This window comes from Clarias gariepinus, chromosome 10 (assembly GCF_024256425.1).
Source record: "Clarias gariepinus isolate MV-2021 ecotype Netherlands chromosome 10, CGAR_prim_01v2, whole genome shotgun sequence".
Classification (NCBI taxonomy): domain Eukaryota; kingdom Metazoa; phylum Chordata; class Actinopteri; order Siluriformes; family Clariidae; genus Clarias; species Clarias gariepinus.
The window spans coordinates 4,680,749-4,704,613 of record NC_071109.1 but is presented as its reverse complement, the minus strand read 5'-3'; the positions used below and the strand labels follow the sequence as shown (position 1 = coordinate 4,704,613).

The following is a 23,865-nucleotide window of genomic DNA, read 5'->3' as shown; positions in this document are numbered from 1 at the left end:
ACGTCTCAACATAGCTCTAAATCAAACAAAGTAAGCATATCAATGCATAATGTCCACATGCAGCTGTTCAACATTCACCTACTTTATCCTAAGATACAATTGTTCATGGTCTGTACACACCCAGTGAGCTGCAACGCCCAAGCACACCACACCACACCTCTCCTGTCAGCTAGTCAGCAGTCACGTCATCTGTTACTGCCAACACGCTTTAAGCTACAGGGAAAAGCAAAGCGGTCTAGAGGAACTTTAGCAAAGCAGGAGAACCATGGAGACGTCAAGAATAACACTGATCATTAGCCTGTGCTTCCTCAGTAGCCTGGGTCCGCACCATGCATCTGCTTTTAACCTGGATAATACCAACGTTCTGAGGAAAAACGGAGATGCGGAGAGTCTGTTCGGATATTCACTCGAAATGCACCAACAACTCAAACCCACAGATCAGCAACTGTGAGTTCATTTATCGGAGGAGTTAATAGTAACCCCCTGATGGGAGATTAAATATAATTATAGATTATTGTAAGCAAACCTCTGAGGTTACGTCTTTGAATTGTAATCATTTATGACATGTTACGACTTCATCATGTGTGTTTCAGATGTTCTTAAACATCACTTGATAAATAGAGATAATAAATTGGAAAATGTAGTGCATATATTAATCAGCTGCACATTTTTCTTTTCTGAATAAATCATGTTCTTATGATCGAACATATTAAAAATAGTCCAGTCATGTGTGTGTAAGAAAATATTAATGTTGAAAAAACACCATTTATACACCAACAAACCTTCTGATATATTTACAAAATATATTTGTGATTTTTTTTTACTTTTTTCTATCACTACTTTCAAATCCACAAAAGGAAATCGGGTTTAAAAAACTTTGCAGGTGAAATAGGCAAACCCACGGGGGCATTCAATTCGAACCAATTTTCAAAAATCACAAAAGTATTCAGCCCCTTGGTGGCCTGGTTTGTTGCATTACAACATGAAATCAAAATAAATAGTTGAATATTAAATATTGTTTGTACAATTTGATTTATACAAAACATTTATTGACCAGGTGTATTTACAGTGTAATGACATCATGTGACAGATCATGTGATACTAATTGCACACAGGTGATTAATGGGAGGATACTTTAACATGCCACTGAAAACTGAAAGTGTAAATGTAGGTGATGATGGAAAGTTTGCACCTTGTCCACTACAGTGCTCTTGTTTACCCTGCTGGAGAAACGGAGGGGGTAGTTTTATATCTTTTGTGTAATTTTTGTGATTTGGAAACCAGGTGAGTTCTGGGTAAAGTCATTCTAAAAAAAACTAAGCAGGGATCGTCATTCACGGAAGTATGGGCCTTCTTGAAAATGTTGGGGCCGTTTAATATTTTTGTGATCCTCATCCCTGTGCTTTGTGAATGTCAATTGGTTTTATGACTTTATTCATCCAAAATTTCATCACAATTCCCAGTTTGACTTGAATTTGTTTTGTACGATCTAGCATTCTTTAATTTCTATTTAGTAATTATCCTCTAGATTGAAATTTTACAGTCATAACAAACACATGAAAGTCAAAAATTGTCAGTCGTCTTTTCTTTGCAAATCCATTTTTTTTGTTCGCTATTTGGTCTGATTTCACGCTAAAAAAGGTAATATTGGCTAAGAGCTACATGGTGCTGAAAATATATTCATACAACTTTATCATTCACAATTTTGTAATCCCAACAATTAAAGACTTTTGTGTTTGTTTGTTTTTTTTTATCTGATTTATTTGCCCACATATTTAGAACACATTGAGCATTTCTGCAGAACTACAGCTCAGTCCGTAGAGTTAGTTTAGCATCACATGTCTTCAAAAAAAAAAAAAAACCTGCATCCCAAAATATACTGCATTCTTGTTTTACTTCCTGCAGTCGGGTTGATTCTTAGGTGAACCACTTTCTTACTGGAATTTCACTCTTGATGGGGTCAGACTGGCGGCACGGTGATTTATTGGTTAGCACTGTCACTTTGCACCTCCAGGTTCCATGTTAGATTGCTACCTTGGGGTCTGTGTGCATGAAGTTTTTATGTTCTCCCTGTGCTTGGTGGATTTCATCTCTGTACTCCAGTTTCCTCTCACAGCACAAAGACATGCAGATTAGGCTAATTGGCATTTCCAAATTACACGGTGTGTGTAAATGAGCGTGTGTGTGTCTGTGTGTGTGTGTGGGTGTGTGTGTGCCCTGGGATGGATTGGCACACTGTCCAGTGTGTACCCTGCCTCATGCCCTGAGATAGACTCCTGAAACCCTGCGAGTCCCCTCGCAAACCTGAATACAGATTAAAGCGGTATAGATGATGAGCAAGTAAATGAGTCAGTGAGAGATTTAGAACCATTTTCTTTGGTTCTCAGCTGCATGCAATTGTTTAACTACCTGCCTGAAGAGACACATGGGGAGAAGAACAAACCAGGGTTCCAATTAAACAGATTAAATATTTGTTGCCTTTCATTTTTTAACATCAATAGATCATCGTCCAAGCAATAACGCACCATTTCTGATCTCAGCTTACTCATCGGTGCTCCACATGCGAAAGCCTTACCGAGTCAGAAAGCCAACATAACTGGAGGTCTCTATCGCTGTAAGTTCACAACACAGCAGGATGACTGTGAACGGATCTCCATAGATACTGAAGGTTTGTGTTATTCTCTGTGAACATTTATGATGAAATTAACAAATAGTCCGATTTAGTCCATTCTTACTATGTGTCATGATGGATTGACAGATGCAAGGCCAGGACAGGGATTTGATCACCGGGAAAACCAGTGGATGGGTGTTTATGTGAAAAGCCAGGGGCCAGGAGGAAAAGTGGTGGTGAGTTCATAACAAGTATCACAGTAATCAGTACAACTGTTAATGCTGTATTTGAATTATTAAATTCATTTTTAACATAAAAGTTTCTATAGACTTTATATAAATATATAGACTTCAGGCATTGGTGGCTCAGTTGTAGGTGTTTTGCCTGCCATGTGGAAATCCTGTGTTCGATTCATAGCCAGTGGACAAACCCCAGTCACTGCATGCAGTTTTGGTCCAATCTAAATGAAATGGAAGGGATGTGTCAGAAAGTGCATCTGATGAAAAACGTGTGCCAAGTTACAGCATATGCGGATCGAATGGTCTACTGTGGCGACTTCTTGAAAGGAGCAACCAAAAAATAATAATAATAAATTGGATTACAATTAGTAGCAGCAAAATGTCTTTAAATAAAAAACGAAACGTTTTTAATTATATCCCATTCTCAGTATTCAAACTATTTATTAAGTAAATTAAGATATACTGTAATACTGTATATTGGGTCTGTAAAACTGCGTTGCTCTAAAATTAAAGAGAAAGTCTGGGACCCAGTAAAGAAAACATCCAATAATAAATAAGAAACAGAATCCATTAACTTGATCTTAATTTAAAATGGAATTTTATGGAATCCATCCACCTAGGTTTGTGCTCACCGCTACCAGCAGTGGATACATAACAATCGGCTGGTACTGGGCAGGTGCTTCATTTTGGAACAGAACTTGGCTGTTGAAGACACGAGGACGTTCTGCAGAAACCGACCCATAGCTAAGGACCAGTTCGGTTACTGTCAGCAGGGCGTCTCTGCAGCTTTCACCAAAGACAAGAAGTATATAGTGTTCTCAGGGCCAGGTGCTTACGACTGGAAAGGTACTCTACACTTTGGATTTTAAACATTTTAATATTTTTGCCAAATAAGGACATTGTTATAATAATAATAATAATAATAATAATTATTATTATTATTATATTATTATTATTATTATTATTATTATATTATCATTACTATTATTATTGTAAGAATTTTTAATGCGAGTATTGAGCAGTTACATTCTTCCTAATTTCACATCAATTTGGGACAATTTTAATAGCTTGTGGTCTTCCTTATTGCAAAAATAAAACCCTTCCTGACTATTTAAAGGTACTGTCCGCATGGAGCCTATTGAAGACTTTCTTCTAGATTCCTACGAAACTGGAGAAGAGAATCTGTTCAGTGAAGGGAACATCCCTTTGACCCTCAGCAGTTATTTAGGTGAGACAGTCAATGCTTTTATTTATTTCCTGCAGAGTATTCTGTCCTGGGCAAAAGTCTTAGGTCCATAAATCACACTTAATGTGTTAAAGTAATCTATTTGCTTACGCAGTCTTGACGTTTAAAATAAATTTTCAGATCAATTTCAGTAAATTATTATATTTTTTTTATAAGATATGATGTCTGCATTTTCTATTCACTGCATAATCTAAACTTGAAGCCCATAAAATTTTATTACAGTAAGCATGTGTGTAACCTGATTGTGAGTATGTGTAACTTTGTGTAATAAAAATTTTGCACTTTAAGTTGCAATTATGAATCAGTGTCCCATTATAACGTCATCTCATTAAACATATCTCATCTAATGTATCATGATCCTAGTCCGATAAACATTGAGACAAATATCAAAACAAAGATAAATATTGTCCTTTTTTGACTTGTACTCTTCCAGGTTTTGCTCTGGACTCAGGAACAAATCTGATAAAGAAAGGAGAGCAGGTTATAGTGGCAGGAGCACCACGCTCCAATCTCAGTGGAGAAATTCTTATCTTAAAGCCTGAAGCTGTGGAAGATCAGAGGAGTTTGCGCGTAGTTCATATTCTCCATGGCCCGGGATTGGCGTCCTCTTTTGGCTACTCACTGGCTGTAATTGACCTTAATGCAGACGGGTAAGACGTCTAGAGTTAGAGACCCATCATACTGAAGGCTTGTTCTTACATGCCTAGCTCTGACTTATTTACTTTAATAACAGCAAATGTTGGCTCAAGCCATTCTTTGGTTTTTGTGGCAATAATGAAACCTGAACAGACCCAACAATAATATTTTAAACAGACCCATTAGTAAATACGTGAGCATTCACATACTGTACTGTACATATACAGCATGCAAGCAAGTCTTTTTTTAATACTGATATTTCATTAAATTTATAAAGACTAACTGACTAATAGCAAATAATAAGTGCATGCATGTACCAAATAAAATTTCGATAAAACTTAAAATATCTGAAACATATTTTTGCTGTTAAAAGTATGTTGATGGTAAATAAAATTGATAAATTGTGTTAGAGGTAAATATTCAAGAGGAGACCTGGGCAGGTCTATAAAATAACTGAGCAATATTAAATCCTACAGTGAATCATAGGCTCCTTTTAAAAAAGGCCACTTAATCCTTTTGCCATCACACACATTTAACCAAACATGCCTAAGTTGTGTTTTCATTGAATCGACTGCTTTCAGGTTGTACAACTCATCTATCCTTATATTTAAGTCATGAATACTGTGAAAATCTAGGTGATTGCTCTGTAAATACCGTACCAGTCAAAAGTTTGGATTTATTTTCTACATTCTAGAACAATACTGGATTTTTTTTTGAAAACTAAGAAATAACACATTTATTTTAAGACATAAAGGTCAGCTGTTCTAGAACAGGTCTTGTAGGAACAGTACTGTCGAGTACATTTTGCAAAACCATTTTCAGCTCCATGATAAAACTCTCATGAAGACCTTTGCAAGAAAAGCAAGACCAAAACTTGCTTTTTCTCTGCTGCAGAGAAGTTCACTGTAACAAATGTTCGTAATTTTTACAGAAAAAATACCATATAAATGCTGCAGAATCAAACCGTATTTTACAAAACTTGGGATAACCGTAGAATTTACAGTAAAAATTTAAGACCTTAAATTTTTAAGTTAAAACTAACAGTTAAAAACATATGAAAATATGGTTTATTGCAGTAAAATTTATGATATACTCTATTTATAAAAAGAAAACTCTCAGAAAAGGTATTTGTTACTAAATTTTACGGTAAAAAACTGGCATCTGTGGTTGCCAGAAATTTACCATGAAAAATACAGTAGCAACATTATTGGTTGTACAAGATTGCACTCATTATACTGTATATTTTACGAATTTTAATATTTTTTTCTACGGTTTATAAATAAATCGTAATATTTTACAGTAAAAACTGGCAGCTGTGGTTGCCAGAAATTTACCAGACCTGCCTGTGCACACCTTTCCTTTCCTTTTTCCCTTCCTCCCTCCTTTAACCCTTTCCTTCCCTAAGTAAAATTACCTCCGTAAGACCTCGTCCGTCTTTGTTGTTGCCCTTCTTGTGCCAAACCCATTACAAAATACATGAACATATTTAACACGCCAGTGCAATGTGCCCTTAAAAACCACAATGCAGGACAGAGGACATAAACAATTTTAACATGTGTGTGATAAAATATTTTTTTTGTGTAAAGTCGTAATAAAAGTCCTTTTGTAATAAAAGTCTGACATTTGTATATTTGATGTTGAGAATTTAAATATTGTTTTGCTATCTTTATTAAAAAATACATGGGACCAGGCTGATGTCCAAGTCTTGGATAAATTTTGATGGGTTTTGATCATTTGCTTTAGGTTTGTATTCATCAATTAGTATAAAAGTAACCGTTATAGTTTCTTAACAGTAAAATCCGAATGCTTAGCAATGTAACTTCTATCTCTTTTAGCTCCCAGCTAGTGTGATAAAATGATGCTTTCACAGAATTGCTGAATGAATTTACTGTGGTTATTCATAATAAAAAAATAGTCCAACAACGATAGTAATTGTGTAGCAAGCATGGTAGTGATGTGGTTAGCACTGTCGCTTTCCACCTCCAGGATTGATTCCCGTCTCTGTGTGCATGAAGTTTGTACTGTATGTTCTCCCTGTTCTTGGCGTGTTTCCTCCAGGTATCCCCTCCCCGCAATTTACAGAATAAAGTTGTATAGACAATGAGTGAGTGAGTTCTGAGCTATAAAAAAGATGGAAATAAACCATTATTATTACGACATAAATCTTTAAATTAGACAGTTCTGAGCTGTAAAAAACATGGTTATGATCTATATTTGTTACAATGTAAACCCTGGAATTTGACGGGAATAAACTGTTTTTATAACAACATAAACATGTTAATTAGGCAGTTATAAATTGTAAAAAACTATTAAAATCTGTAAAATATACAGTATAATAAATGCAATTCTGTACAACCAAAAACATTGCTACCGTATTTTTTACAGTAAACTTCTGGCAACCACAGCAGCCAATTTTTTACAGTAAAATGTACTATTTTATTTTTTACACAAACATCACCTCATATTAGAGCCATTATGAAGCTTTCCAGAGCGTATCAACCATTCAAAAGACATTATTCTACTGTATATTTTGGATGCTTTCAGTTGTTTTACAGTGTAGAAATAAATCAGGAAAGACTATGGAATCAGAAGGTGTGTCCAAACTTGTGAAGGGTAGTGTACATAAAGCAGTATGTTTTTTTAATTTGGTTTTGGTTATATTACTGAATAAGCGAAATCTGAGATGTTTTTATAAAAAACTAAACAAATTTCTACTGCTTGGTTTTGCCAGATGGGACGATCTTGTAGTTGGTGCTCCTCAGTACAGCCCGACGGACATGGACGCAGGAACAGGAGGCGCTGTTTACATCTACATAAACCGTCGGGACGGGCAAGACTGGGACCGGTTACAGCCAGACATTCTCACTGGCAACAAAGACTCCATGTTTGGAATAGCTGTGGAACACATTGGGGACATCAATCAGGACGGATACAATGGTTTGCATCAGCAAATGCACATAGTCTAAGACATATGTTATTATACCAAACATATTTGGTCATTGTTTTTGTTTATTTATTTATTTTGTTTATCTTTAATAGATTTTGCAGTTGGAGCCCCTTATGATAATGATGGTGATGGAGCAGCGTACATTTACCTCGGCAGAACTGGACCTTTTTCACAAAAAGTCAACCAAGTAGGCGAAAACTGTTGAGTCAGACTGAATTAAACTGTGTAACTGGTGAGAAACTTTCATTTGTAATGGTTTCTTTATATAGGTTTTACAGGCTAAAGGCCATAAAATCAAGCTGTTCGGCTATTCTCTAACTGGAAACATGGATATAGATGGGAACGGCTACCCAGACCTGGCTGTGGGCTCACTTTCTGACAGTGTACTTATCTACAGGTAACACTTGATTCTCAGTCAGTTTTCATTCCACTATTTAACTTCTTTATTAAAACCAAATAATTTGTAATAATACATTTTCTATTTAAAGAGCTAAACCAGTGATTAGCATTGAGAAATCTTTGACAATAACGCCTACAGAGATGAACTTTCAAGATCAGGACTGCCAGAAAGGTCACTGGTGAGGAAAAAAAAAAATACATAAAACTTTTTGCACTGTAATTTTTCATCTTCATTTTAGACTTTGGGATTTTTTTGTATGTTGTTTTTACTAAATCTCTACATGTAACTGTTTTAGCATTATAACAGCTGAATCCTGTTTCTCCTACACGACCTATCCAGAGACATATAGCCCCAGACTGCGTGAGTGAAATACTATTTGATTATGAAACATCACCCTGTCAAACACTTTAGATCAATTTAGCATTAATGATTTCCAGTCATCCATCAAGTAAAACAAGTTAGATTTCATTCTATAAAAGGTCAAAGTGTTAGTGTGTCTCCTGGGGTTTTCTCTGGGTTCTCTGGTTTCTTCCCACCTCTGAAACATACAGAAACACTACAGTAGGTGGATTAGCTACCCAAGATGAGCATGTGAAAGTAGGGTGCCATGGTAACACGTGACAGATTGGCATCCCATCCAGGGTCTATTCCTGGCTCATGCCCAGTGGATACCTTGCCTCTGATCAGGGTAACAAGAATGCATGAGAACTTTTGTTATATAAAGGAAATTCTAAGCTTTATGTAATGACTGATAAACATGCCATATTTCTGTATAAAAGTTGACTTCCCATGGATGTCTGGAGGTATATCTATAATATTTATATGACAAAGTCAACACTCATTAACTTGATTTATAAGGTTTATACTGTAGTTTTATTTCTGTCATCCTTTAGAGATGGTCTACAAGCTGAACGCTGATAAACATTGGGTTCAAGACGGCCATAAGTCCCGCTTAGTCTTCCAGAGTAATCACAAAGGAAACATTGTGCTGCCGGCGCAAGGTCAAAAACAATGTGTGCAAAGTCACCTCCGACTCCGGGTACTGAAAGTCCTGCATAGCCTTTTTGTTTTACTCAGTACGTTTGCATGCACAGTTAAATCAAACTATGGTTTGACGAGCAATGAAAAACATGGACAACTTTACAGCGCTGAATGTTTGGTAAACCTATAAAGGTAAAGCCTATAATGTAGGCTCTGTACATGTTAGATGCATGCTATCTGTTGTGTTTATGGTGTTATCGATTTCTGAGTCAGTAAACCTACAGTACTGATTGTGTCAATACAGTGCATACAGAACAGATTTAAGACCATTAAAAATTTTCCATTAAAATAATCAGATCTTTTGTCAAGTTATAGTAGATCCTACGTCTATCAGTCTAATTACGCATTATAAAAGATAACAAACATATGACACAAGATACACTACTGCTAAGTGGCACAGGGGCTCAGTGGTTAGCACTGTTGCCTTCCACCCCCAGGGTCTAGGTCTATTCCTACCTGTGTGCACAAGTTTGCATGTTCTTTCTGTGCTTGGTGGGTTTCCTCTGGGTTTTCCAGTTTCCTCCCACAGTCCAAAGACATGCAGATTAGGCTGACTGGCATTCTCAAAATTGCCTGTAGTGTGTGAGTGTGTATACCCAGCGATGGATTGGCACCCCATCTAGGGTGTACCCCACCTCCTGCCCTAAGTCTTCTGAGATAGGCTCCAAGCCCCCCATGACACTACTCACAATATAAGAGAGAGAATGGATTGAGTCAGGGCACAAGAACGTTTTTGCAGCATTCTAATTGTCCAAGATTATGGTAGTCTCCATTATTCTCAAATTTAAAAAAGTCTGCAATCACCAAACAGCCTTCCTGGATCTGGCCACTCAGTTAAACTGAGTAAATGGAGATAAATGGCTTTGGACAAAAAGGTTATAAAACCTCATTGGGCAGAGATCCAGAGTTCCATTTTAAATAAGGTGAAGGGAGCATCATACGGTGGGGGCGTTTTCATGTGACAGGGACTGGTAGACCTCTCAGGCTAAAGGGAAACATGGATTCAAAAAAATGTAGAGCAATCCTGAGAAAAAACCTTCCAGAGTGTCCAAAATGCCAGGCTTGGGCAAAGGTTTACATTTTAGCAAGACAACACCTAAAGTATATCACCAAACAAAAACGGATTAGCTTCTGAAAAAACCTTCTGAAAATCCCAAAGTAGAGTGCAGACCTAAACCCAATATAAATAATTGGCCGAGCTTGAATGATTCTTAAAAGAAGAATGGGAGAAACATCCAGAAAATGTATGCTAAGCTTATTGGATCATTCCTAGTCCAATATTTGAGATGATTGTTGCTGCCAACAGTGCTTTAAACTAATATTAAGTGAAGATATGAATATTTGTAAATTAGATATTAAATTTTGTGTCAAATTTTTTTAATATTCTTTTTCTTTTTCCCTTTTCTTTCAAGCAGCTCTCGTTAGGGGTCTCTACAGCAGACCATTTGTCGCCATCTAACTCTGTCTACCACATCTGCATGTCCATCCTCACCACATCTATAATACTCTTGGGCTTTTGTCTTGAGATCCTACTTGCACTGTCTCTCTAATACACACATTTATTATCCTGTCCATTCTTGTCACTCTCAAAGCAAATCGCAGCTTGTATAGATTTGTGGGAAAAAACTCTGAAACCAATTTTAAGATGAGTCCAAAGCATATTGAAATAATGCGAAAAAAACTCAGTAGGTTACAAAAAAAAAAAAATGTTTTCTGTAATGTAAAACATTAATTGCATGTTGTTTTAGTCCAATACAGAGAACAAGCTTACAGAAATCCCTGTTAGCGTGTCGGTGTCTCTGCCGCAGTACAGTCCTCCTCAGAAACTGAGCCGCAGTTCTCTACCTGCTCTTCAACCATCGCTCAATGATCTCCAGCCTCAAGAAAGCACAGCTAAAGTGTGTGTGTTAAGCAGCTGATCATTTGATTTTGATAAGACGTTTTATGTTTTTTTTTTTTTTTAATGGACCTTTTTTACATTTTCAGTTCATGTTTTTGAACCCTGGCTGTGGGAGAGATAATATCTGTCAGAGTAACCTGCAGCTGCAGTACAGCTTCTGCACCAGAGACCAACATCGGGACTCGTGTTCACCACTGGCCAAGTGAGCTCACTGTTCTGTGGCAATTTTCTATTTTCCGGACTACACCTTCATTTATATACAATAAAACAAATTTTCTCAAACAAGTTTCTCCTTTCGCCAAGTAAAATTTCTATTATAACAAGAACATTTTGACTTGTAAACCTACACTGATCAGCCATTAACCTTAAAACCATTAGCTGCGTTGTGGCAAAGAGCAGCTCTGACCCCTTGGGGCATGGCTCCACAGGGCCTCCATTGGACTTGTTCGTCCGATTCATTTCATGGGTGCTCGCTGCATTTGGATCTGGAAAGTTTGGATTCCTGTGTGTCCCTTTACCTTTTTGCTGGTAGTTGGTTCTGCCATGCATGGGTGAGCCTTGGATACTCATAATCCTGTCAACAGTTTACTGGTGTATAACTGATAATAAATGTCATTTAATTTATCTGACATAAAACCTGCTTACTGTTTTAACTTGCAGCTGTTGGTCACCAGATAACAGTGTAATAACAAGTATAATTTTAGGAATAAAGGTTTTAAATTTTACTATGAAAATTATGTTTTCACAAGGGACTTATTAATTTGAAACATTAATCCATTCACACTTTTACTTTTACTTAAAATATACAGAGACATCTTCAGCATACATTGCTTTTATCTGTGTTTAAATTAAGTTATTTTGTATATTACAGACAGGATGGAGTGGCAGTAATCTTCCCCGGTGCTGAGAACACAGCCCTGGAGCTCACTATAACAAATCACGATGGAGATGACGCTCATCTCGCTCAACTGATCGCAAACTTTCCAGAATCTCTTCCTTTATCATCGTTCATCCTCAAACAAGATAGCGTAAGTCTCAGAATAAAACGGAGCTCAATGCAAATAAAAGTGATTCGAAGTAATTAAAAAAATAATACTTTTTGGAGATGTTAAATTATAGACTAATATAGGAAATAGAGTATTAAATTTGGAATTAAATTAAAATTAGAATTCGAAAACATTCCACTTTAACAAATGTATAAATTTCTGTCTGTTTTCTTCAGACAGTGAACGTGCAGTGTGATATAGAAGAGAGTAAAACGAGAGCGGAATGTAATATAGGAAATCCCTTGAAAAGAAATGCAGAGGTAAACAAAATGGTGCTGGGGTTATATATGTAAGGCAAAAAAGTATTTATTCAGCCACCAGTTGTGCAAGTTCTCCCACTTAAAAAGATGAGAGAGGCCTGTAATTTTCATTATAGGTACATAGAGACAAAATAATAATAATAAAAAACAGAGAATCACATTGTAGGATTATTAATGAATTAATTGGTAAATTCCTCTGTAAAATAAGTATTTAGTCACCTACAAACAAGCAAGATTTCTGGCTCTCACAGACCTGTAACTTCTTCTTTAAAAGGCTCCTCTGTCCTCCACTCGTTACCTGTATTAATGGCATCTGTTATTAGTATTAAAGACACCTGTCCACAACCTCAAACAGTCACACTCTAAACTCCACTATGGCCAAGACCAAAGAGCTGTCAAAAGACACCAGAAACAAAAATGTAGACCTGCACCAGACTGGGAAGACTAACTCTGCAAGAGGTAAGCAACTTAGTGTGAAGAATTCAACTGTGGAAGCGTGTTAAAAGGAGAAAGAATGCTGAGTTGCATCCAAAGAACACCTCATGTGAAGCATGGTGGTGGAAACATCATGCTTTGGAGTTGTTTTTCTGCGAAGGGACTAGGATGACTGATCCATGTAAAGTAAAGAATAAATGGGGCCATGTATCGTAAAATTTTGAGTAAATACCCTCTTCCATCAGCAAGGGGATTGAAGATGAAACGTGGCTGGGTCCTTTAGCATGACAATGATCCCAAACACACTGCCCAGGCAACGAAGGAGCTGCTATGTAAGAAGCATTATAAGGTCCTCGAGTGCCCTAGCCAGTCTCTAGATCTCAACGCCATAGAAAATCTTTGGAGGGAATTGAAAGTCTGTGTTGCCCAGCAACAGCCCCAAAACATCACTGCTTTAGAGGAAATCTGCATGGAGGAATGGGCCAAAATACCAGCAACAGTGTGTGAAAGCCTCATGAAGAACCTTGTGATCTGTCACTGCCAACAAAGTGTATATAACAAAGTATTGAGATGAATGAGATGTTGTTATTGACCAAATACTTATTTTCCACCATAATTTGCAAATAAATTCATTAAAAATCCTACAATGAGATTTTCTTATTTTGTCTCTCATAGTTTAGGTATATCTAAGATAAAAATTACAGGCCTCTCACATCTTTTTAAGTGAGAGAACTTGCACAATTGGTGGCTGACAAAAAAATTTTTTTGCCCCACTGTATGTTTATTTTCTTCCTCTTATTTTGCTTATTTAAGATTATTTTTTTCCTAGGTAACATTTTATCTCTTGCTAAACACGGATCGTCTGACCCCAAGCATAACGGACGTCAACGTGACCCTGAACCTCCAGACGTAAGAAGTGATGTCTATGTTATTACATTTAAAAGAGGCTTTAAAAAGGCAAATTATTTTCTTTATGAACCTTGCTTTGTGCAGACATGTTGGCACTGGCGTGGGGTTGTTTTTTAGTAGTTGGGTGTGTGCCCCTTAGTTCCAATATAAGGAACTCTTAATGCTTCAGCGTACCAAGCGTACCAAGACAATTTCATGCTCCCAACTTTGTGGGGACAGTTTGGGGACGGCCCCTTCCTGTTCCAACATGACTGCACACCAGTGCAGATCCATAAAGACATGGATGAGTGACTTTGGTGTGGAAGAACTTGACTGTCAGCCTGATAGAACATCTTTAAGATGAATTAGAGCAAAGACCTCACAAATGTGCTTCTGTGAGAATGGTCAAAAATTATTATAAACCCACTCCTAAACCTTGTGGAAAGCCTTTACAGAAGAGTTGAAGCTGTTATAGCTGCAAAGGTGGTGGGGCCAACATCATATTAAACCCTATGGATTAAGAATTGGATGTTACTCAAGTTTACATGCATGTAAAGGCAGCTGATTAAAAGACGTTCTACAGATGACTTGAGGGCTTCTGGATAAATTTTGTTTTGCATTATGGATTATTGTTTTGGTTTTTATATTTATAAAAAAATACACAAGCATGTGTAGCATTCTGGGCATTATGCTTTAGATCAATTCTTGCTCAGTAAATATTAATTGAAATCATCACTATATTCATGCATAAGCACAAGTTTGTGTATTATTATTATTATTATCTTCTTTGTTATAGGATCAGTGTGCAAAATATTTCAGAAATTGTTGCAGAGGCACAGGTTTTCTTTGAGCTGTATCTGCAAGTGTTTGGGTGAGTCAAACTGTCCATTATAGCTAGTAAAATCCTCAAAATTTATTCTGCGTAGTTGTATTGATTTTCTGCATAAGGCTTATGCAAAACAGCGTGCTCTTGTGTCACTAACCTCCTGCCTCTCCCTGTGTAAACATGCCTCCACAGGATTACACACCTCTTCCCGTATGTTATACTCTGTTTTGTTTCTGCAGCCTGGCGAAACCTTCTCAGCTGTACTATCCAGAAACAGGGAAGAACAAATCGAATGAGGAGATCGGAGAACCTGTGCAGTACGAGTTTACAGTATGTCCATAGAGCTTTTAAAATCCCTTACTTTAGGTAATTTATAAATATTTGTAGCTAGGGATTTATTTATTGGTTCAAATAACTTCCATTATTTCTGTAATGTGCAAGTCGTGTTGGTGAAAGATTGTGTGTACAGTTCCCACTGACACGTGCATCTCTTCCGCAAATTGGTGACAAGTTTTTCCATCAACTTTTAAGATCAAGGGTTTCACTCGCTGAATGTTCACCAAAACAACTGCAGTGGGCTCCGAGCCACTTTGATCGGAATCGCCATTCACAGACGTAGAGCCTTCTTTAAAATCTTTGCACCGTTTCAAAGTTTTACTGCGGCTAAGCCATACTGTGCTTGGAGTCTTGTGTAAACGCCTTGAACGTTCCTTGTAGATTAATTATTTAAATCATTGAAATAACCAGTTGACAATCTTTTTCAAGCTTCTTTTTGCAGTTAGAATGAACCCTGTTCAATTCAGTCACACCAGCTAATAGCTGCATAAATATTACCATGTTGGGTTGTGATTTCCTGTAATGTAAAAAAGTTATTAAGTTATTAATTACATTTACTTTCATTTTCTCCCATGCTGTCTCACACCTCCATGGTTTGTTGATAAGTTATTTTCACAGAAATGAAAATCACATTTTTTCATCAAATGACTACAGAACACACACAAGTAAATAGTCTAATGTATCTGAGGCTATAGCAACCTTTTCAAACCAACCTTTTTGCCAGACATAGACTTTCCGTCCAGGACAAAACAGTAACTAAAGATCGAATGGATAGATGGATGGATAGATGGATGGATGGATGAATCAACACTTGTCTTTCTGATGTATTTTAATTAACAATAGTTAAACAGTCTACAGTATGTATTTGCGTATTTGTGTGAATTCAGATCAGTAACATGGGTCGACCTCTGAAGTCCTTCGCCTCCGCGACCCTTAACATCCAGTGGCCGAAGGAGAATAAAGAAGGCAAGGGGCTCCTGTACCTGCTGGAGATCACCGGACCGAACAACCAGAGCATTCCCTGCAGCCCAGCTTCGGAAATCAACCCTCTCAAACGTACTCAGGAGGTCACTGACACTTTAGTAATGTTATTATACATCCAGCCTCATCTGTTATGCTTGTTTAGCTTCTTGGTGATTGGAGTATGAGTTTACTGGCTCTGTGCAGGTGAGGTTCAGAGAAAAACGGCAAGCAGAAGGTGAAGCGAAGGTTTCAGCTCTCAGCACTGAAGGACTCCTGTCTTTATTTGGAAGCAAACGACATTACAAATATCTGGTAAAGCCACACATTTTACATTATTAAAACACAGCAGATGGGTTAGAGCTTGTGCTGTAAAGCCCTATGGCAGTTCACACACCCTTGGCAACAGAGGAAATGAAAAAACACTTCAACTTTTCTGTTGTGCTGTCTGCATAGAAATGTTGATGGATGCCATTTTGTTCATATGTTAGTATAGATAGATAAATAGATAGATTATATTGATCCTGTGAGGAAAATTATTGTGTTACACCAGCAGCAGGTTACACAAACAGTAGTAAGTGCAAACTGGCAATTCCAAAAAAAAAGGGAAAACAGATAAATTGTGCAAAATGTCATGTGCGTACAGGGACAGCGCATAGTGTGATATGTATATATAGTCTTCTGTTACATAGAGGAGAGTGGTTGTACTGTTCGATGGCGAATGGTAGGAATGATTTCCTGAACCGTTCTTTCTGACAGCGAAGCTGGATCAGTCTGTTAGAGAATGAACTCCACTGCCTCTGTATGGGATCATGTAGTGGACGGGATGGATTTTCCATGATTGACAGGAGTTTGTTCAGTGATCCATTGTCCCTCACCTGTTGTCCAGTTTGTGTCTGATTATTTGTTTAGCCTTGCGGATGATTTTATTTATCTTGCCTACATCCCTGGCACTGATCCTGCTCCCTCAGCCGACCCTAGCACTACTTTGAAAGACCTGAGCTTCCTCAGAAAATAAAGTCTGCTAAAGCCCTTCTTACACACAGCGTCGGTGTTGGTCCTAAAGTCCAATCTGCTGTTCAGGTGAACACGCAAGTACTTGTAGTTGTCCACAACCCCAACCTCCTCACCCAGAATGGTAAAAGGTTTAATCAAGGTTTGAACACCTCCGAAAGTCTACTACTGGTTTTTATAAGCAGTTTAGGAGCAGATGGTTTCTGGTGCACCATTCCACAAAGCTTTCCAGAAATTACAGTAATGTAAGAAATAATGACCAAAATGGTGTAAAACTACAAAATGAAATTATCGTTGTGTAATGAGCAGTTTGACAGCACGGTGACTTAGTGGTTAGCACTGTGGACTCCAGGATCCATGTTCGATTTCTGCCTTAGGGTCCATGGGCTTGGAGTAATGAATGTTCTCCCCCTGCTCCTCACCAGTAGCCTCCATGGTCCCTAGTTGGACTACTGCAGTTTATATATATTTATTATATAAATAGTTTTAGTATGTACTTTATATGGTGATTTAAAAGAGAAAAAAATCAGCTTAATACCATATAGTACGTTTCATTTTGAAAAACAGATCCAGAAGAAGAATATTCAATCATTTGTCACATGTACTTTACAGCACAAGAAAATTTCTTCTTCGCATATCCCAATTAGGAAACTGGGGTCAGAGCACAGAGTCAGCCAGCTTACAGCGCCCCTGGAGCAGATAGGGTTACAGGCCTTGCTGAAGGGCTCAACAGTGGCAACTTGGCGATGCTGGGGCTCGAACCCCCGACCTTCCGATCAGTAACCCACAGCTTTAACCAACTGAGCGACCACTGCCCTACTCAACACCTGCGAATTTTTTTTTACCCCAGCACAGAAAGAGGGTTCTAAATATAGATTCATAAAATGAAAGTAAGCCTGCTGGCAATAGAAGAAGCCTGCTCACCCTGTGTACCTCTCTCTGCAGACATGTGATGATGAGTTAAAGTGTGTGGAGATCAGATGCCCCCTAAAGGCAGCAGACAGAACTGCAGTTACCCTGCACTCAAGACTGTGGAGCAGCACTTTTGTTGAGGTCAGATTATTTATTTATTTACTTATTTTTTCAATTTTACTTATTGGAGTGTAAATAGTAAATGTATTTTTTTTATACAGGAATACCGTTCTCTGAATTATCTAGACATTGTCCTAAATGCTTCTCTCAGTCTTGACGGATCTCAAAAGAACATCCGGCTTCAGCAATCTCAAACTCAGGTAAAGAACTGAACACAGTATCTGGTTTAGCATGATGAGCTCTCTAATAACCCGTGGTGTTGTCCAACTACAAAATTAGGGTTTATACTGAATCTGGAGCTTTTTAAAATTTTATTTATTTTAAACCAACTCAAGGACATTCATATAAAGACAAGAAATCATTCATAATGGTTCTGTTTTCATTACAGTGCAGTGTAATTAAAAAAAAAGATACATACTAACAAAAACCCCTCAGTAAATATTTGAGTCGTGAGATATTGAAGATATTTGTAAAACTTTGACAAAACGTATACTTTGATGCTGTATAAGCTTATAAAAATTAAACTAATGGCCTAAAGCAGTGTGACATCTGAGGATTAAGAGCAATTTGTCCATGAAGCCTACAAAATAATAATAATAATAATAATAGTAAAAAATATTGATATTGTAAATTTTGGGTTTTAAATGTAAGTGTAAAAAAATATGTTTTAAAATAAAAGGTGTTTAAAGTATTGTGGTGGTAGTTGAATATGTGATGCATAAAATTAATTTAGCTGATGCAACAAATTCCCCCTCTTTCTCTCTCTCTCTGTGCATGTGTGTGTTATACGCAGGTCAGACTAACAGTGTTCCCAGAAAAAAAGCCGTCTTTTCTCAGTCGAGACCCCTTTTGGGTGATTCTGCTCAGTGTGGTGCTCGCACTCTTGCTACTCAGCGTCCTGATCTACTTCCTGTCCAAGGTTAAAATACTTATGCTGTTATTCTCTCACACACATCACTATCATGCTCTTTCCTGCTACTAGTCAAACTAGTGGGGTTAAAGGGGTTAAGGAAGCGAGCATGCAGTCATCTTTAAAATTAACAAGTAGCTTCAATACATGCAACAAAAAAAAATTAACACTAGGTTAAATGTTAATACCTGAATTAAATAATTCATTCAAAATAGACGATGAGTGAGAGAGTGTATCTACCTTAAAGTGGAGCTAATGATTGCTCACAGGTTTAGTTTTTATATTCATAACCTGGATCGAGCGGTTATCTTTTTTGTTAAAGATTATTTGATTTACATTATGATGACAAATGGTGAGTTGCAGATTATGTACAACACAACATATCAACAATTTACTGTACTCTACAAAGACACTATGATTTCACATTAGCCTCGGCAGACACAAGATTCGGGTTTATTATTGTTTGATGTGGAGTGTAAGCATAATAATTTTGGTTGGCTGTCTTGCAGCATGAGCAGGGCTCATTTCATTTCATTTGTACATCTGTACAAAGTAAAATTCTGAAAAAGAAACTTTTTCAAAGAAACTCCAAGGCTTTGGATGTTCCCTTTCAAAAGCTACACTCAATGCTGCGTGAAAACGCTATGGGAACATCTTTCTGTGTTGCCGGTTGTGAAGCATGTGTGTATCAAACACGCCAAACCTCGGTCAGGTGACGTCATCTGATGAAGCGCACCTGCAGGTTATAAATAAGAGTTAACCTGAACATTCCTCAGATCTTTTTGTCTTCAGGACCGTATTGTAAATTGCGTGTAATGTGTGCAAGCGAATTTAAAAGTATTAACTCACCGATATGGTGGGGTTGTTAGATCCGTACCTCCGCGTGATAGATCACTTCGATCGCGATCTCCACACCTTTGTTTTGAGTGCTTCGCGCGCGGCTCGCATTCTTAAAGAGAATCACGAGTTGCGGCACATTCCTGGGGTTAAACAGTGTAATCTGGCAGGCGCGCACAAGACGGAATTTCCCCTTTCTCTCGCCCCCTCGCTGGATCAGGAAGTTTTCCATCCACTTCTCAAGCGCGCAACGGCGCAAATGTTAGATGACAGGTTTCTGTCGGGTGCCCGGGGGGAGGGGCCTCAGTGGCGCGCTCTCTCTCTCTCCCCCCAACCTTCATGACGAGTTAACTCTTTTATGGAATAGCCTTTTTCATCCTGTGTTTCAGTGCGATCAACTTTGATTTATTTGAATATTGTTGATATGAAGGCACGGTTATATAATGATATCCCAGATAAAAGAGACGCTGGTGGCTATCTCTCTCCTGGGACATCATCCTCCCTGAAAAGCTTTCAGGCAGCTGATCAGGCTGGTGCTCTACTGCACACCATGGCGGTTTTGCAGGCTTACCAGCCTGGCCTGCTGAAAGACTTGAGCATTGGCGGATCTTTTCAACGTCAATCCTGGAATTACGCCGAGTCACAGACCTGTCTCTTCGTGCAACAAAGCAGATGACCATGCTATCGGCTGTTTTTATAGCAGCGATGGTGCTCTGCAGAGAGTTACCTGTGGCTAAATCCTACGGTAATCAAGCATAAGGGTCGTGCATTCCTCCTTGATTCCCCCATCTCGCCCTCCAGCCTGTTTCGCGACGCCATTAACGTCGCCACTAGGTTGGGGAGGCAAAATTATATGAACAAGCCTTCGGGAAATGCGTCCGATTTTAGATCTTCGCGGCTAACCGCTATCCAACCCTGTACACTGTACACCCTGTACACGTTCAGGGGTGAAGCTTACCAGTATCGCGTCCTTCCATTTGGTCTAGCTCACCCCGCACATTAGACGACTGGCTGATTCTGGCTCAGTCTCAGGAGCTAGCGCTTTGACATTGGGATTGAGATTCAACGCCACATTTGGGTGTCACGTAGGATTTGATCGCAATGCGGGCACAGGTGTCTCCTGCGTGTGTCGAATCCATCTCCAACACCCTGAAAGAAACCAAGCTAGGCCAGAAAGTGACTGTTCATCACTTTCAAAGATTTTAGGTCTCATGGCAGCTGCGTCCATGGTGATACCTTTGGGCCTTCTGCACATGAGATTGTTTTAGTTGTGGCTAAAAGCAAGGGGGTTTTACTCAGGGCCAATCCCCGGAGGCAAATAAGGGTTACGCGCCAAGGGCTTCGTACCCTTACTATGTGGTTCAAACCCCGGTTTTTGACTTTGGATCCCACTCTACGTGCGTCTTGTCGTCGTGAGACGCTAACGACAGACGCTTCCCTCACAGGCTGGGGTGCGGTCTTAGATGGCCATCCAGCCCAAGGGGGCCTTCTTGCGTGGCACATCAATTGCCCCGAACTGATGGCTTAATTTTGGCCCTGAAACACCTCCTCTAGCAGTTGAGGCTACCATGTCCTAGTGCGGGTGGACACCACTACAATAGTCTAATACATAATCGCCAGGGGGGACTGTGCTCGCACTGCTTAAATAAGCTAGCACACCAGATTCTGCTTGGGGCACAGGAAGAGTTCCTGTCCCGCAGGGCGATGTACATTTTAGCTAAAAGCCAGGGGATTTACTCAAGGGCCAGTCCCCGGAGGCAAATACGGGTTACACGCCAGGTGGCTTCGTACCCTTTCTATGTGGTTCAGACCCCGGTTTCTGACTTTGGGTCCCACTCTATGTGCGTTTTTGTCGTCGCAAGATGCTAACAACAGATGCTTCCCTCATGGGTTGGAGTGCGATCTTAGATGACCGTCCAGCCCAGGGGAGCTGGAGAGGCCATCTTCCCGAATGGCACATCAATTGCCCCGAACTAATGGCTTTATTTTGGCCCTAAAACACCTCCTCCAGCAGTTGAGGCTACAGTACCATATCCTAGTGTGGGTGGACAAAACTACGGTAGTCTCGTGTATAATCGCCGGAGCGGACTCTGCTCGCGCCGTTTAAATAAGCTAGCGCACCGGATTCTGCTTTGGGCACAGAAAGAGTTCCAAGAACCTTCAAGCACTAAAGGAACTTGTGCCCCTCAAGGTAAGGGAATTTGGAAGTGGTGCATGGCGAAACATGTAGACCCAGTCCACTGCCTAATTGTTTCAGTGCTGGAGTTCTGCAAGAAAAGTTGTCCTCGGGCTTATGCCCTAGTACCCTTAGAATGTACGTAGCCGCTATTTCGGCTTGACATGTTCTGACTGATGGGGTCTGGTTGACACCCCTTCCAAACTGCTAGAGTCAGCGCCTGTCTGGCTTCTGACTCTTAAGATGTTTTTTTCTTATAGTTACTTCTTTCAAGAGAACTGGAGATCTGCAGGCCTCCCGTCCTGCCTAGACTTTGCCCCTGGGCTAGTCAGAGCTATTCTGCATTCTCACCCAAACTATTTTCAGTCTTGACCATGCAGCCAGTCTTCCCCGAAGCCTCTGCCCTCCGCCTTTACAGCTCTGGAGCAGAAAGGTTTCACTTACTGTCTTCAGTACGCACTCTGCCTGTGGCGTAAGTCAGAGCAGCCTTTTTTATGCCAAACGCTGCCACATCGGGTGGGAGATGCTATTGCCCTAGCATACAAGGCGCGTGGTCACACTTCACTTAGGATACAGGGCTCATTTATCCAGGGGGATTTCCTCATCTATTGCGCTGGCAAGAGGTGTTCCCCTGCAGCAAGTGTGTATGCGGCAGGTTGGCACACATTTATGAGATTCTATCGTTTGGATGTTCTTGCTACTCCGGGCTCACGGGTCCTCAAGTCAGCCTCCCAGGGCTAGCTCTGAGACTTCCTTGGCCTTTGTGCACACACGCTACACAACCTTGGGGGTTCAGACACTTGCAGTGCGGCGGCGTTGGTATTCTCGTTCCCTAGCATTTTTACGCAGCATCAAGTGTAGCTTTTGAATGGGAACGTCTCAGGTTACTTTGCTGTCACCGTGTTCCCTGAAAAAGCGGGAACAAGATGCTGCGCTCCAATACCACACTGCTTGCGTGACTGGACGTCCTTTCAGACAAAATTGATCAGAGAAATGTTCTGGTTCACTCCTATTTATAACCTGCAGGTGCACTTCATCAGATGACGTCACCTGACCGAGGTTATACATGCCAAGATTTATCGTGTTTTATACATACATGCTTTACAACTGGCAACACAAAAAGATGTTTCCATAGCGTTTTTCACGCAGCATCTCGTTCACGCTTTTTCAGGGAACAGGGTTACAGCAAAGTAACCCGAAACGTTTTTTAGAACATGTACAGTGTGAGTGTTCATAATAAGCCAGAGCAGAGAGGTCATAGGTCGTGTTGGTTTGGGTTCATTAAAGTTTAAAATATCAGTTATCACATTGTATATGAGCAATAAAGACAACAATGTGTCTGGCTGGCTTTAGAGGTTTGGTTTACTGGGTTTTTTGCAGTAGTTTGTGCAAATGTTTTTTAAATTGCATTTTTAAAAATATATAATTAAAGGAAGTCACACGCACAGTAATGTAACACTTTTTAAATAAATATATACAAGGGAGATTGTCTGGGTACACAAGCGGGTTTCCTGAAATAAAGGCCAAATTACCCAATTTTTAAAGAATGACAATTAAATACGACAAAAAGACAAAACAACAAAAAAGTTTTTTTTTATGTAAATGAAAGAAGGCTGCTAACAGTAATTCTGTATCTAGTGTTACCATTTCAAATGGACCACAACAACAACAAAAAAAAAGAAGTTTAGATGCATTTCTAAAACAGTTAAATAATTGTAAATGTTGTATTCTACATTAATAAATGTACATTTTTTAGGGAGCAAAAATGTTTGTACAGAAGCTGCTACAAGATGAAAATCCTTCTTGTGGCAACCGACATAAACAGATATTTATTTTTGTTAATTTTCACAAAGATTCATAACCAGCGATCTTACCTGGTTTATTGTTAACAGTAGATTTCTGTTTTATAACACTCCAGTATCTTTGTGCTCCTCAGCTGGGATGCCTCGACTGTGCAATGTGTACCGAAGATCAAGAATATCACACCGTCAAGTAAAAACCATACTACAAAATAAACGTCCATCGAGGAAAACTGAAAGGAAGGACTTTTGTGGAGTGTATATGTAATATGTAATGTGAATGCTATTCAAATATTTTGTGGTTGAATACTTTATGCAATACTGTG

General features: G+C 39.0%; 1 protein-coding gene across 1 annotated transcript; it reads left to right on the top strand.

Moving 5' to 3' along the window:
• Positions 1–224: 224 nt before the first annotated feature.
• Positions 225–23,798, top strand: itga6l (integrin, alpha 6, like). The gene is made up of 25 exons (XM_053505830.1): positions 225–447; positions 2,541–2,668; positions 2,759–2,847; positions 3,471–3,696; positions 3,968–4,078; positions 4,530–4,746; positions 7,464–7,669; positions 7,772–7,866; positions 7,949–8,076; positions 8,168–8,257; positions 8,375–8,439; positions 8,973–9,118; positions 10,869–11,018; positions 11,107–11,222; positions 11,892–12,048; positions 12,243–12,326; positions 13,591–13,670; positions 14,446–14,520; positions 14,715–14,805; positions 15,699–15,878; positions 15,979–16,086; positions 17,731–17,838; positions 17,919–18,017; positions 18,611–18,736; positions 23,677–23,798. Exons 1-25 carry the CDS (start codon positions 266–268, stop codon positions 23,734–23,736), a joined length of 3,117 nt encoding a protein of 1,038 aa, XP_053361805.1. The 5' UTR covers positions 225–265; the 3' UTR covers positions 23,737–23,798.
• Positions 23,799–23,865: the final 67 nt, after the last annotated feature.

What these genes read in the sequence shown, in the direction of transcription:
- itga6l (XM_053505830.1), top strand. Translation starts at nt 266, where the DNA reads ATGGAGACGTCAAGAATAACACTGATCATTAGCCTGTGCTTCCTCAGT. An exon ending in GGCCAGGAGGAAAAGTGGTG is followed by an intron (nt 2,848 to 3,470) that starts GTGAGTTCATAA and finishes CCATCCACCTAG; the next exon opens with GTTTGTGCTCACCGCTACCA. An exon ending in AGGTGCTTACGACTGGAAAG is followed by an intron (nt 3,697 to 3,967) that starts GTACTCTACACT and finishes GACTATTTAAAG; the next exon opens with GTACTGTCCGCATGGAGCCT.